The sequence below is a fragment of the Pezoporus occidentalis genome, unplaced genomic scaffold (assembly GCF_034315485.1).
Source record: "Pezoporus occidentalis ecotype Australia unplaced genomic scaffold, CSIRO_AGI_Poc_V1 ctg46, whole genome shotgun sequence".
Classification (NCBI taxonomy): Eukaryota; Metazoa; Chordata; class Aves; order Psittaciformes; family Psittacidae; genus Pezoporus; species Pezoporus occidentalis.
Window position 1 is genome coordinate 7,697,165 of NW_026915791.1, and position 14,131 is coordinate 7,711,295.

At 35.3% G+C, this 14,131-nt stretch overlaps 1 protein-coding gene across 3 annotated transcripts in view; it reads left to right on the forward strand.

Annotated features, from left to right (window-relative positions):
• FUT8 (fucosyltransferase 8) overlaps nt 1-14,131 on the forward strand; it is a 122,762-nt gene that overhangs the window by 94,173 nt on the left and 14,458 nt on the right. For all 3 annotated transcript variants that reach the window (XM_062635907.1, XM_062635906.1, XM_062635908.1), the window contains one exon: nt 13,500-13,746. In XM_062635907.1, the coding sequence (XP_062491891.1) occupies nt 13,500-13,746 (247 nt within the window). The remainder of the gene's footprint in view (nt 1-13,499; nt 13,747-14,131) is intronic.

The window sequence follows — 14,131 nt, forward strand, 5'->3', positions numbered from 1 at the left end:
GTATACAGCAAAGATATTCACAGTTACAATCCCATCCTGCTGCTTAATAGCCTGGCATTTATTGCAGGCATAGCAGAGAAATGAAGATACTTGCGAAAGTCATTTCTGTACCTGGTGGGAAGTAGGATCAAGTAGTAAAATACAGAAGCAGGCTTTTGAAAAAGAACAGCACTGTTCTATTCAGAGATCTGAGAAGAAAAAAGAACTCTTGAAGGACTTCTGGTTTGAAGGGATTACAGGCAAAAGGAGTAGAAGTGTTAGAAAATGCCTGAATGATACCATAACATTAAATTAAATGCTGTATCAACATACAGGTTTTAGATATCTTCTTAACAATTCATAATTAACTTAGTGTTACTGATTCTTTGTATGTTATCATATTATTTGCATTGTCAGCCTTAAATGTTTCCATGCATTAAAAACATCACACTATATCAAAAATGAACAAGAGACTGAAAACTGAAAAACACATAGCAAGGTGCTTCTGTGGTGTGAATTTCTTACCACTGCTGGGAAGATGGTGTTGTGGTAATGAAGTCTTATCCATGTCCTTTTTTTTGGTTATGAGTAGAGTAAGAATTTCAAGAATACATACCTTATAAAGAAAACATAAAAAGTTAGCTTTATTTATTATTATAGATGCTATCTTTGGTTGTTGCAACCTGCATTACAGTAGCAGCACTTCATTTCCTGCTTTCTTTTTTTAGGCTCAGTCATCTAGATTGTTGCAGTCATTAGCCGTTGTCCAGCATTAATTTTTATGTAAAAATACACTTTGTGCACTTCTCTGACCTTAAGACTGAGGATCATTTTCCAGCGAATTTAATGGCCAGCATCGCAATTAGAATTATCCTGTCCTTAAAACACCTTCCTCATTTTCCCTTACTTCTGGGATGAAACACTAGAAGGATAAAGGAGAAAATAAGATTAGAATGGAATCATTCGTTACTCCATAATAGCACTGTCTGGCAGCATGTTGCTGAATAATAATTCAACAGAATAACAAGAATATTAAACACCCATTTATTAGCATAGGCTTGATATGTAATGAATATTTCCAGCTGTAGTTGTGGATAGTAATGGCTGTTGCAAGATTTTGATGTTAGCTATGGATTGAAAATGTAAGAAGTGCTTAAGAAGTCAAGTTAGAAATTGCGTTTTATTGAAGAGCGCAATTTTTTACATGCTATTATTGTTTACACCATTAACTTTTATGAAAATTGCTTAAACCCCTTTCAAACGATGCAAAACATAAGATATAACTGCAGGATTTACCTTTATTAAAATACTGTATGAATCAGTAATCAGAGAATCATAGAACAGTTAGGGTTGGAAAGGACCTTAAGATCATCCAGTTCCAACCCCCTGCCATGGGCACGGACACCTCACACTAAACCATGGCACCCAAGGCTCTGTCCAACCTGGCCTTGAACACTGCCAGGGACAGAGCATTCACAGCTTCCCTGGGCAACCCATTCCAGTGCCTCACCACCCTTACAGTAAAGAACTTCTTCCTTATATCCAATCTAAACTTCCCCTGTTTGTTTTCACCCGTTACCCCTTGTCCTGTCACTACAGTCCCTAATGAAGAGTCCCTCCCCAGCATCCCTATAGCCCCCCTTCAGATACTGGAGGGCTGCTATGAGGTCTCCCCGCAGCCTTCTCTTCTCCAGGCTGAACAGCCCCACCTTTCTCAGCCTATCTTCATACGGGAGGTGCTCCAGTCCCCTGATCATCCTCGTGGCCTCCTCTGGACTTGTTCCAACAGCTCCATGTCCTTTTTATGTTGAGGACACCAAACTGTACACAATACTCCAAGTGAGGTCTCACGATAATGATTTAGTGTTCTAAGAATCTTTATCACATAGTCTTATATTTCTTGTCATTGCATATCTGTGAATGCCATCTCAACATGTTAAATTGCAGTTCCTTTTGTAAGTAAAGATGCTGAATTTTAACTTCTTAGATGCAACTCACTGGTGTTACTGTGTTACTTTTCATGTGATGTGTTCCAGGGGAAATGTGTTAGGGCATTTGGCTTTCTTAATTGGTATACCAGTGTTCAACACTTTCTAGCTCCAGTGGAAGTTTGGTTAGATGGGAAGACTAAATCAGAGAAACCAGGTAAATGAACTTAGAGGAAAAAAATCTAAAATGTCCATCCATTTATCTAAGAGAAAATAGAAAAGTTACCTTTGCATCTTAGAAATCACAGAAAGCAGAATTTAGGTAAATCAAATTTAGCTTGCATGAGGGTAGGGATTTCTCATTTTAGGACACTGTGTATCATTTATAAGGTTATATGCTGTGTGTGCGTGCCACAGACCTCAGAAACAAAGAACTCTCTTCCAGAGGGATGAAACTGAGAGAAAAAGGGGAGGAAAACATAATTGCATCTTTCACTGATATTATAGATTTGTTCTGCCTTCAGCTTGAAGTTCTGCTCTTGTTGTGGAGCAACGTTTTCTCCTAGGGGTATAAGAACGTGCCAGAAGAAACAGAAGTCTACAAATAGCATGGGAGGCCAAAATTCCTGATTGGAAATATGTGTGTAGCCAGAACAGCATATCAGAAACTTACAGGATGTTTCAGTACTCACAGGAATTTGTGTGAAAAGAAGAGATGGTGTCATGCAGCAAAGGTATAGCCATGTCTGCTTAAAGTAACAAATATTTTGATAAATAAAAGGAATCCAAACAATCCCTTAAAATGTTTCGTGTTAAAAAGTGAGCTACTCAGACTGCTTGTAAAAATGGACTAAATGCTTTCATGCAGCATGGAGATTATGTAAAACACAAACTCATACCTCCCCCACATTTTTTAAAGGCAAACTTTATGAAGTTGCTTGATACTGTTAAAATGCCTTTAAAACAAACAAACAAAATAATAAGACCAAAAAAACCCCACAACCCCCCAAAATCTCATTTATACAAATTTTGTATAAATGAAAAAAAGAATAAAATTCCTAGCAAATTAAATCGTAAGGAAGGTGAAAAGAGATTTTTGAGGAGAAGCTTGCTAAAGGCAAAAAGATTGATAATAAATCCTTTTCTCAGGCACATCAGAATAAGGAAGCCTGCCAGAAAATCTGGAGGGCCAAGAGATGATCAAGGCATGAAATGAGCACTAAAAGAAGACTTGACTGTAGTACAACCTATAAAAATCTTTCATATCTATGTTCATTATAAAACAGCTTTGGGAGGCTCCCATGCTGGAATCTTTCTTCATTAGGGACACTTTGGATGCTCCTTCTCAAGGAAGTGTTGCTGAAAGCATTTGGCAACAAAACATTTTGTTTATATTGGTATTTGATTATAATTGCCTTCCTACAGAATAATGGAATGGGGCTGAAGGAATATCAGTTTTCAGAGAGGGTTCCAGCAAATCATGGACTCGGTATTGGACAAATTGACAGAAATAATAATAAAGAATCAATTTAGGGGATAAACCTTAAAATATGTTGCAATGGAGAAGAGCAAATGAAAGTTTTATAGAAGGAAATTACATCTCATTAATTTAGTGGATTTGAGAGACAAATAGTGAGTAGGGAAGACTGAGTTCATTTAATATTTTGCTTTTCAAGAAAGCACTTCAGAAAGCTTCCCCTGATATAAACTACCATCAGATAGACGCTCCTGATGTATATAAAATTGGGTTAAAAGAGACTTCAGAGGGAAAGAGTAGAAATTAATGATTAATATTCATTAAAGTAAGTCAGCAGCAGAGACTGATGCAAACTTTCGGCTTCAACATGTTCATATATGATTTGGCAAAGAGATAGAATGTACTTAGTGAAGGTGAAAATTCCTTATGAAGAGCTACAGAAGGCTCTTGCAGTAGTGCCTGCAGATAAGATGGCAGGTAAAAGTCTGTGTTGGTAAAGACCAAATAATGGGAAAGAACAAGTCTGAACTATATATACTTTCAGTGGTGAGAGCTAACTATGTATTGCTATTTAGGGAGTGTGGAAGCACATCCAGCAGTCATTACAGTATTACATGTTGGCCTAAAAACTCGTGCTTAAACTTAGAGTGTGAATAACATCTGCTTTTCGGGATTTCAGTTTCAGTATTAGAGAGTGCCTGTTTAAATGGTAATACTAAAAGAACTGGGTAGCTCAATTTATGTACAGTGAGAATAAGATTTTCCCTTCCATATCTGTGGTTCAAAACCAGTCTGACTGGGTGTTTGGTTACATCTCTGAAATAAGGATATGGACTTCTTGACCTGTATTTTGGCAGCCTTTCCAGAAGCACAAAAGTTTGTATGAACAAAGCAAGTTGAATTCTATTGCCCACTCTCTCACAAGTTCACAGTAAAGCCTCATTGTTCATGTGGCCGTTTTGCTGATATTTTGCATTTTTTGTGTGTAAGTGGAAAACTACATGAGTTACTTTTCTGCACAGCTGTTTTCACATTATTTCTTTTAGAAAAATATAAAGTATATAGGTAGCTGTAACTTTTTCACATAGAATGCTAAATGTGATCAGTATTGAAGTCAAGTAGCTGTACGCTGTCGTTCTGCTTATTCTTGACAGATCTAATGATCTGAAATTAGATCTGAAAAGGGAGATGCAGTAATTTCTCGTAACTAGCTTTATTTGTTTTGTTTTTACATAGAAGAATGTTTGCTTTTGGTCTTTCAGTGGGTTTGGTTTTTTTTGTTTGGGGTTTGTTTGGGTTTTTTTCCTGTTTTGTAGCAATACTTTCAACATCATTTTACAACGTGTGACACAAGTTGCAATCTGTAATCTGACAAACTAAACTAAATCCGTTTGTATTTTAGTAAGTTCTTCTTAAAATACATGTCTGCTCTTTCACAAAATAATCAAGCCCCAATATCGAATGTTGATTCTGATTAAACCATTTATGTAGGCTAAGCATACCATTGGTTCTTATTTAATTGTATAAGGAGTTCCAGTAAATCTGGTCTTCGTAAAGGAATGCTGTTCTTAAAGGTTGCTTTCAATGTCGGCAGCATGTTTTAGCAGGATGGGAGATAAATGTGGAATAAATTGCTTTTAATTGCATCCATTGTTAAGTAAATTTTCCAGAGGTAGAGATAAGAACCTATATATTTCTTAATGTTTGGTGTATATAATTGCAGTATCTATCCAATAATGTTCAAAAATTTGAACATTTTACAGACTGAATTCTCCTTATGTTGTTGTTAATTCAGAGTAATATTTGATGTCTGTATAAAATGCAGTTGACTGCTGATAATAGTTCCATGCATGGCCAGGACCATAAGCAGAATATCATATTGTTCAATGAGAATTGTTTAAGTATGTTCAAGTGAATGAAGGTAACCTAGAACAAGGAATTTTTATTCAGGAATAAATCTGTCCACTGAAATAATTATTTTCAAAATAGTAGGGACTTACTTCCCTACATTTCTTGATTAGAGAAAGTTGAAGCACTGCTGCTATTTTGTAGACTTAGAATGTCATACTGAAAAGATCTTTTATTGCTAGATATTTTGTTAGATGTGAAGAATCAACTAAGTAGGCAAATGTATGCCTATTTCCATATGAAATAACTGAAAGCTATACCAAGACTTTTAGGGCAGAAATAATTTCTTCCATTTTATATTTCTGTTTCTCAATCTTTAAGCCCTCAGACCACTGATTTCTTCCTAGTGTTGTGAAGAGGTAAAAAATTAGAAAACCTGCATTTTCTTACGTTGGTCTTCTCCCTACTATGGAAGACATGCGTGTATTTTGTTAACCTTACATATGAAACAATAAATGTTTATTATTCAAAGAAAAAAACCTCACCTTTACTACAACCTCACATTTTTGGCATTATATGTCCATGAGTGCCATCTAACATGTTTTGTACAGAAATCATTAGAACCTGTTTTCCTTTATCTGCTGTTACATAAATCCTGGGGCAAATATCAAAACCACAGGTATTTTGTTTGCAAGTATCCTTAACTCCTATAAGGAACAGTAGTGGTTTGAAGTTTCTAATAGTGTGCAAATTAATACATTATTATTAGAGTAGTTGTGGAGAAAACTGTTATGTTTATATATGACTTGATTTTTTATTGATTCTTCTGTTAAATTTTCCCCTTTTTGCTTTGGAAAATAACAACATTCTGTCTTCAGATGACAGGTATACCACTTGGAAAGGGACATATATGGTATGACTGAAGACCAGAAAAATTTCCTTTTCCATTATTGCAGGATTACACTCCTGTTCTTCCCCTTTCGTATTAATAGACCGTATGAAGTAGAATGTGTCCCTGTTTCTCTCAGTTTCTTTTTGATGCACTGTTAAGGTGAAGTGGGCATCACTGCTCTGTATTTCCAACAGCATAGCAGGTTTATTCTCTCTGCTGTTTTATTCATGGCTAACTAAAATGTCTTTTTGTCTACACGCACCTTGAGGGTTGTGTTCCAGCTGGACTTGCATATGAAGGAGTTTTTACTAATTCATTGAAAGAAGAATATTCCGAGCATTCACGTAAGAACAAGACAAGATTGGGAGCTCAAGTTATAAACTTGAGTTATAAAGATCAAAAAGACAGTAAATGCCTTATCTAACCTGGGAGCCCTTCTCTACAAGATGCCGGGCAGCCAGCTCTGAAAATTAAACTCCATTCACATGACCGATTGGAAACTTTTAGGTGTCAAAAAATATCGTATTGAGGTGGTCTTGTTTTTTTGCATACTTATACATGCTTGTTACGGGCTCATACATATGTTCAGTTCGCACATACATGCCAGAGATCATCCCTGCAGATAAGTCCCTGCAGCTGTAGAGGGTTTATTATAAAAGCAAGCTGTTTATCTTCTCTTCCAGAAAAGAGAACCTAATATTCAAAGGAAGTATTTGGAAGTATTTTCAGGCGTGTAGTAATTAATGTTAGACCAAAATAGAGATTAACCTTTGGTAGAATTATTTCAAGTATAATAAAAAAATTACATTTTCTTCTGTATTGCTGTAAAGGTCTTTTCTATATGTTTTCCTAAGTTACTTCAGCTATCCTTGCATAAGGATACCCCTAAATCATCAACTCTGGCTACTCTTCGCATGAATGACTAAACTGGGATATCATGGCAAAACTCCTTTGCATTTATAATAGCAGTTGCCTTTGCAAATACGTTTCATGATGTTTTCTGGTAGTAAGGGAGCTGGAGCTCTTTTTAGACATGTACCCCTTTCATATAGACTGTTCAGATTAAATGGGGCATTGTTCAAAAGCAGTTTGAATATTAAAGCAAAAAATCAGTTACTAGTAACTCCTTGATTTCTACTTAGTTTAACAGTCTGCTGAAAATGTCTTCACTAACTTATATGGAGTCAGTCTGTGCAATCACACTTCATTGGTAAACTTTCCAGCTATCATGCTGGGTATCTAAACAATTGAGCATGGGAAAAATCATTACTTTTTAATGTTCTTTTAAAGTGAGGTGACAATTGCCATAAAAAGCTTCTAATAAGTGATGGGTTTTCAATAGAATGAAACAGAAATGTAGGTCTTTATAATGCAGCTCATCTGAGCTTATTTAAAATGGTTTCAAGGCCCTAAATGCATCAGTGGATGCTACTGTTTTAGTTCCGTTAGAGACGTGGCTATTTCAAATTCAGAAATCAATAAACTCAGTTCATGCTTTCATTAGGTCCAAGAGGGAGAACATTCATGGTAATCTCATTACTTATTGGGACAGTAAAAGCACTTTACCTTTACATTGTGTTTTTGATTATGTGTAGGCTTTTCAAAGAACCACAGTGATATGGGAAAATAAATACTATTGAAAATCAGTGGATCTTGTGTTAGAAACCCATGTTGGTAGTTCAGGAGCTCTGAAAGTTAGGGGTTTTGCTGGAACAGAAATTAGACTGCCATCAAAGTTTTATTTCTTGGAGGGGGGAGCTGATAAAACAGTATCTCTGGTAGAAAATTATTTTAGCCATGTTTCTTGTGAGAGCAAGATTTTGTCATCATGCTGTACCTTTCTGTTTCCTCCTTTTGTTATCCTAAGTTGGTACAAGTTCTGCATATTAGATAAATTTTGGCCAAATTTGACCAAAGCCATCAAGAATCAGCCTCTTGGGATGACAAATGGCATGCTACCTATATTTTCAGTTTCTTTAAGACTGAATTGCACCAAATTTACCAGTTCTATTTTACATTGACTACTTTAAAAGAAAAATAGGATTCTTTATCTCATTTTAATTCCATTTTATAAAGTCCTTATGTGGAGACTTTAATAATGTTTGGAACTGTCCAAAATATAGTAGGAAATGCAGTCTGCAGTGGAGAACAGATGAAGGCATACTTTTTCTTTCTTATGAACTAGTTGACAATTCATAAATAGCATAATACACCATAGCTTTGCATAGTTTCCACTTTTTGTCTGCTTTGAAAAGAAAAACATTAAAATATAATTGAAGTTAAACCATGAGCCTGTTGTCTTTGCAATAGCAACACAATGAGGAGCCTTCAGCACAGCCCCTCTCATACCCATTAGCACCATATACAGTGCTAATCTAACAGCATTCCTGGCACTCTGAGATATCTTGTGTGATTGAATTTAGAATTGTTCACTCAGTTGGGTGAGTAACTCAGCTGACAGTCTTTCAAGTTGTAGTGCTTAGTTTAGTAGTGTGGTGATTAGTCTGTGCAAGTTGATACCAGCTTAAAGAAGTCTATATTATAGAGACAGAAAAGTGATGAAGCTATTCCATTTTTGAGTTTATCGTTATATTTCTAGCAACACAAACTGGAATTAAATTGGAAGTTCTCATTTACACAACAGGAATGTCCTTAGCTTAGTATTCCTTGGCATACTTCGAAGGACAACTTCTTGAAATAATACTTTGAAATTAAGTGATGAATTTTGAAATTATAGCATGAATTAAGTTCTTAAACAGGCTTTTCAGTTAACATTAACTAATAGTACTGATTGTTACTTGAAACAAAGCTGACATTCTGCTGTATGCTGACAAAGCTGCTGTATGTAGTGAACACCCATCCAAATGCAGATCTGAGCCAATGTTCAGAGGGTAGGAAGGAAGGTAAGGCAAAATGATGAATCCCAGAGATCATTTTAAGCCAAACAGCGTTTTTCAGGCTTCAAAGGAGTCTATGAAAGATATAAATAGCAAAAGCTTCTAAATGGGCTTCAAATTAGGAGGACAATGATAATATTTGAGAAATAGGCAGTAAGATTATGCCAAATCATGAAGAATTACCTAAGTCCTGTGAGCTTCTGAGTACATTGGGATACTGCAGGGAAGCTAAATTATGGCTTTTATAGCACAGGCCATTTCAGTATTTAAAAAGTAATCATTAGGACACTTGGAAATTGAAACTGTATTACTGATCTGTTAGTGATGAACATAGGCAGAAGATGGTGATGAGTAAGAGCTATGTGGTGCAATTGGCATGGGTTATCTAAGTGAAAATAAACTTGTTTACTGTCTGTGATTTTTCCCTCCAGAGTATGTTATGATCAAGGAGTGAGTGTTATCAATATTGCAGTACATTGACTATTAAAAAAAACATTCGGTGAAGGAAAAATGGATAAAAGTTGCAGAACATTGGAGGACAATTATTTAGGTCAATACAAATGACGAAATAGCACCTGGAATAGTATGAAAGTTGAACAAGCTGTAAATAGAATTATAGAGGCAAATGTTGTCAACTGTAGAAGCAATGTAAATCACATTGGAAGAAGTAGTTTAAAGTATTTAAATGAAATGTAAGCGACCTATAGCAATGTAGGTAAATGGCTCTAGAGGTATCTTCCAACCTAAATAATTCTGTCATCAAATGTCAAAGTTGGACCTACTGCAAGCAGGGTATTGGACCTGATTGACATGATGATACTGTGTTTTGAGCTACCAGGGTGAGAAAGAGATACAAGTATTAGCATGGATTGGTACCTTCTATGGCTTATCTATTATTTAACAAAATGCAGTGTAAGAACTGAACTGTTTTAAAATTTAGAGAATACATAGCTAAAAACTGAAGAAATGTCTGGAGAAAAAGATCATTCTGTATTTTTAACCCAACTTCATTATCTTCAGTTGAATAGCTACATTTCATATCAGTCAAAAAGGTGACTTAATGTTTTTGCCTATCAATCTGACCTGAGGTTTGAGTATTGAATGTATCATTGATTTTGATTACAGCTTATTTCTGAGTAACTAAACCAATACCCTGCTAGCCAAGATTTCCATGAAAGTTTTTTAAACTCTATCTGTTGAAAATAGGACAAGATCATTGCCTAGTAGGAATCTTAAAGTGAACACTGAAAAAAGATCAGTAGGATAAGAAAGCTGTCACTTGCCTATGTGGCTGTTGCAGCGGGTTGTTTACTCCATCAGGTTACTAGAGAGTCACTCTTCACTGGTTTTGTCCAGTACAAAAGCAAACAGTTGCTGTTAAGTTTTCCTTTTACTGCATCTGCTAGCTCATACCTTTTAAAGTGAGTGAAGTCTAACAGAGTTTTTTCTTCAGGACAATAATAAAGGTAAAAAAGGCTGGAAAGTTGTGAGAAAGTTTCCTAGGATTATTCACACATCTGCACGATTGCTTGCACAGATGTTCTCAGCAGTGGTGTCATATTGCTGTGCTTTGTCAGAAGTTTGTATGTTTGGATTAAGTGCTTACACCCTTTGCTGTCTTCTAATTTTAGATTAACTGATAACATAATAGAACATTGTTGAAAATAGCAATGACCATACTGATAGTTGTTTGGTTGTTTTTTTTTTAATTATATACATATTTTCAGCATAACACTGTGTGTGTCAGAACTATTTGTCAACAATAACAGGCAAAAGTTCTGAAGCACGAGGGGCTTCTGTAACCATTGCATATTTTTTAGTTGCATTAACAGCACATTCTTTGATCTGTATTTGTGAATATTTCATTTTATGACTTACTATTTGTAACCCATACTTTCAGTAACAGTCCCCATGTTGGGTCTCTTACTGTGCAGTAAGAAACTCTTAATCTCCTCTGTGAAGTAAGCATATGATGTTTTCAGTTCCTTCTCAGAAAGTAGCTTTTCATATCTCAAAGTGCACTCATTAACACTTGACCTGGTAGGTAATTTTACATAACCAAATTACTTGTTTTGTCTCAATGAAATATATTTTGTTTGTTCCTGATTTTGATTCACAGCAAGTATTGCAGCTTCATTAGTATTCAAACAATGTATCACATACAGTCGAAAGCTAAAATGTTTGGTTTGGTTTGTTCTCCCTCCTCCATAGTCTTCTTTGGTATTCTTGTGATTTTGGTATATTTCAGTCTAGTTTGCTGTATGCTAAGAGCTTTTCTAGTTATTGCTGGCCAATCTTGTTTTCTTAAGACAGCCTATGGAAATTTTTGGGCTCACAGTCTTATCCTTTAAATAGTATGGATCTATGTATAGGGTGCTTTTCAGGGCCAGAATGCCAAATAGCAGGTTAGGTCCCTCAATCAGCTTCATCAACGACAAGACTTTCCAAATGGCTGTTTTCACACAACATATTTTTCCATGAAGTTTAAGAAATTGCTAGCAATACCAGACTTGATAAAAATTCATCTTTTTATATGCACCTTTGCATCTCTGCTTTTTCTTCGCAGAATTGCAGCAAATTTCTTCCTCTAATTTAGGCTTGGAGTCTTTTTTTCTTTTCTTGGCTGAGATTGCTCTTGCTTCTTTTACCATCTTCTTCCTTCCCCCACTCTCAGTTGAGGGTGAAAGTATAAAAAGGATGGAACCTTGTTCTGGTTTCAGCTGTAACAGTTGGGTTTTCTTTCCTTCCTAGCATTCTTTCATACAATACTCAAGCTGAATGTTTCTTTAGTCACTAGACTTCTGACTAATACTTGACACCTACACCAGATTTAGCACTTTCTGGTTTCAGGGTGCTTTTCTTAATTGCAGCTTTCTTAAGAAATGCTGATAAAATATTATCCATCTTATTATAAGAAAACTTAAACGCTCAGTGTTTTTACTAAGTTTATAGGTTTTTACTAAATCTTTTCCTGTAAGTGCAGTATAATAGATGGTAAAAATATGAATTGGCTTCTTGAATTAAAAAGTATCATCCATACCTGCAGTACATATTCTATGGGAAATTATTCTAAAAGATCCCTTTGCAGTGTTATATAGTGCAGTGATGAAACATCAACATATAGATACAGCTGTGAGGACAGATATTCCAAATCTATTAAAAATTAATTGAAAATATTCCAGATCACAGCAAACATTCCTTATTTAAACAGCCATTTCTTAGAGAGTTACTGATGAAATCTGACTAGTTCAGTAGGCTCACTGGTGTTAATGTAGTATTCTGGCAATGTATGACTGCAGCATATGCTTGTCAAATTTCTAGGACTTTGCCATAACTATATTGAAATTATTTTTAGTGCATGTTTTAACCTTAGGGATTTTTAACTGTTCTTAAAGTAAGAATCGTTGTCCTTGCACTGGATTGAATTTTTCATTCTTTAGGTTTAACTGGTAATCAAAACTTATATGAGCTTCATTTGCAGATATTTAAAACAGGTTGCTGTCATGGCTGGTGAGCACTGAACAGACAGCTAGCTATCTTTGCCAGTAAACACTGCAGACAATGAAAATACGCTTTTGGAAGAAATGAGCACACTAGAAGTCTCACCTGAAATGTTTGATATTTCAAAACTGCAATGCTTTGTATCATGTTGTCATGTATTAGAATTTATTGCGGTATAGGAAACTAGCTTTGAATTATCAATTATGTAGACACTTATGTTCATGTAATTTGTAAGAGCTCTTATAAAAAATGTTTAGTGGTTTCCTGATCCTTAAAAGTCCCATCTAAAACATCTGTATATTCCACTTCAGTTAGTATTTAACATATAACAAATTCTTACCTATATGTAAATCACATGCTTGTTTAGTGCTTGGCTGTTTTCCTTGATCTATTTAATTTGGTGCTTATCTTCATATTTTAAGCTTTTCAAGACAGGAATTGTCTCTTTCTGTCCTTTCTCCTCTTCTGTCAGTAGAGGAGCTAATTCAGTGGTCCAAATGATGTCTGAAATGCTGAGATTTACTGCAGTAAAGTGTATTCAAAATTGCAGCAGCACTGTATAGTTATTTTTTAACAATTTCTTATGACTTAAAATATTTCTTTATTTTTTAAACAAGTAACTGAATTATAAGCATTTTAGATAGCAAGTCTTTCCAAGCCAGCCTTAGCACAAAGTGATGATGTAGTTGTATATAAAAAAGCATGAATACATAAACAGGAACACTTCTTATAATATTTTATTAATAACAAGCTGGTAAAAAATTAAGGACCTTCAAGTTTGTTTTACTGGAGTGGATTGTCAGATACAGTTTGTATGTAAATCCATTTATTTTTTTTAATGCTATTTTGAAAAAGTAGAGCAAGGGTTAGGTACTTCTTTTGAAAATAGTTTAGCTGATATGTTTGGGATGTTACTTGCCAGTAGTAAAGCTTATTAATAAACTCCTTGACTCATCCTAGTATGTATTTTTAAACAGGTGAGGCTAATGATAAGGATGTTCAGGTGGTGGAACTTCCCATTGTTGACAGCTTACACCCACGGCCACCCTATTTACCCTTGGCTGTCCCTGAAGACCTGGCTGATAGGCTAATTCGTGTACATGGGGATCCTGCTGTGTGGTGGGTCTCGCAGTTTGTGAAATACTTGATACGTCCACAGCCTTGGTTAGAAAAAGAAATAGAGGAAGCCACAAGGAAACTTGGTTTCAAACATCCAGTGATCGGGTGGGTATTTAGTTTTCTTTTTCACTCTCTGTGCTTTAATATGTATATATAGTGCTTTGTGTTCAGGACAAATTATTTTATGATGGTTACCCAAGAGCCTCTAGCATTTTATGGGGAGAAGGGGTGCTTTCTAGATGAAGCTATTATTTTTTAACTGTGCATAATACAAGTTGATTACAAGTATTTCTTCAGCATACTTGTCCACCTATGTTTTGACTGATATTGCTCAATGGAAGGGTGTTTTTTTTGTTGGTTGTGGTTTTTTTAAAATGTCCTTCTATACCTAGTAGTGTAATACAGAATTTCATTCATGTAATTGCCTTACAGCTTGTATTCCAGACACTTTTCTGTCTGGGTCTTCTTTTTAAGGGCCTATAGCCTTTAC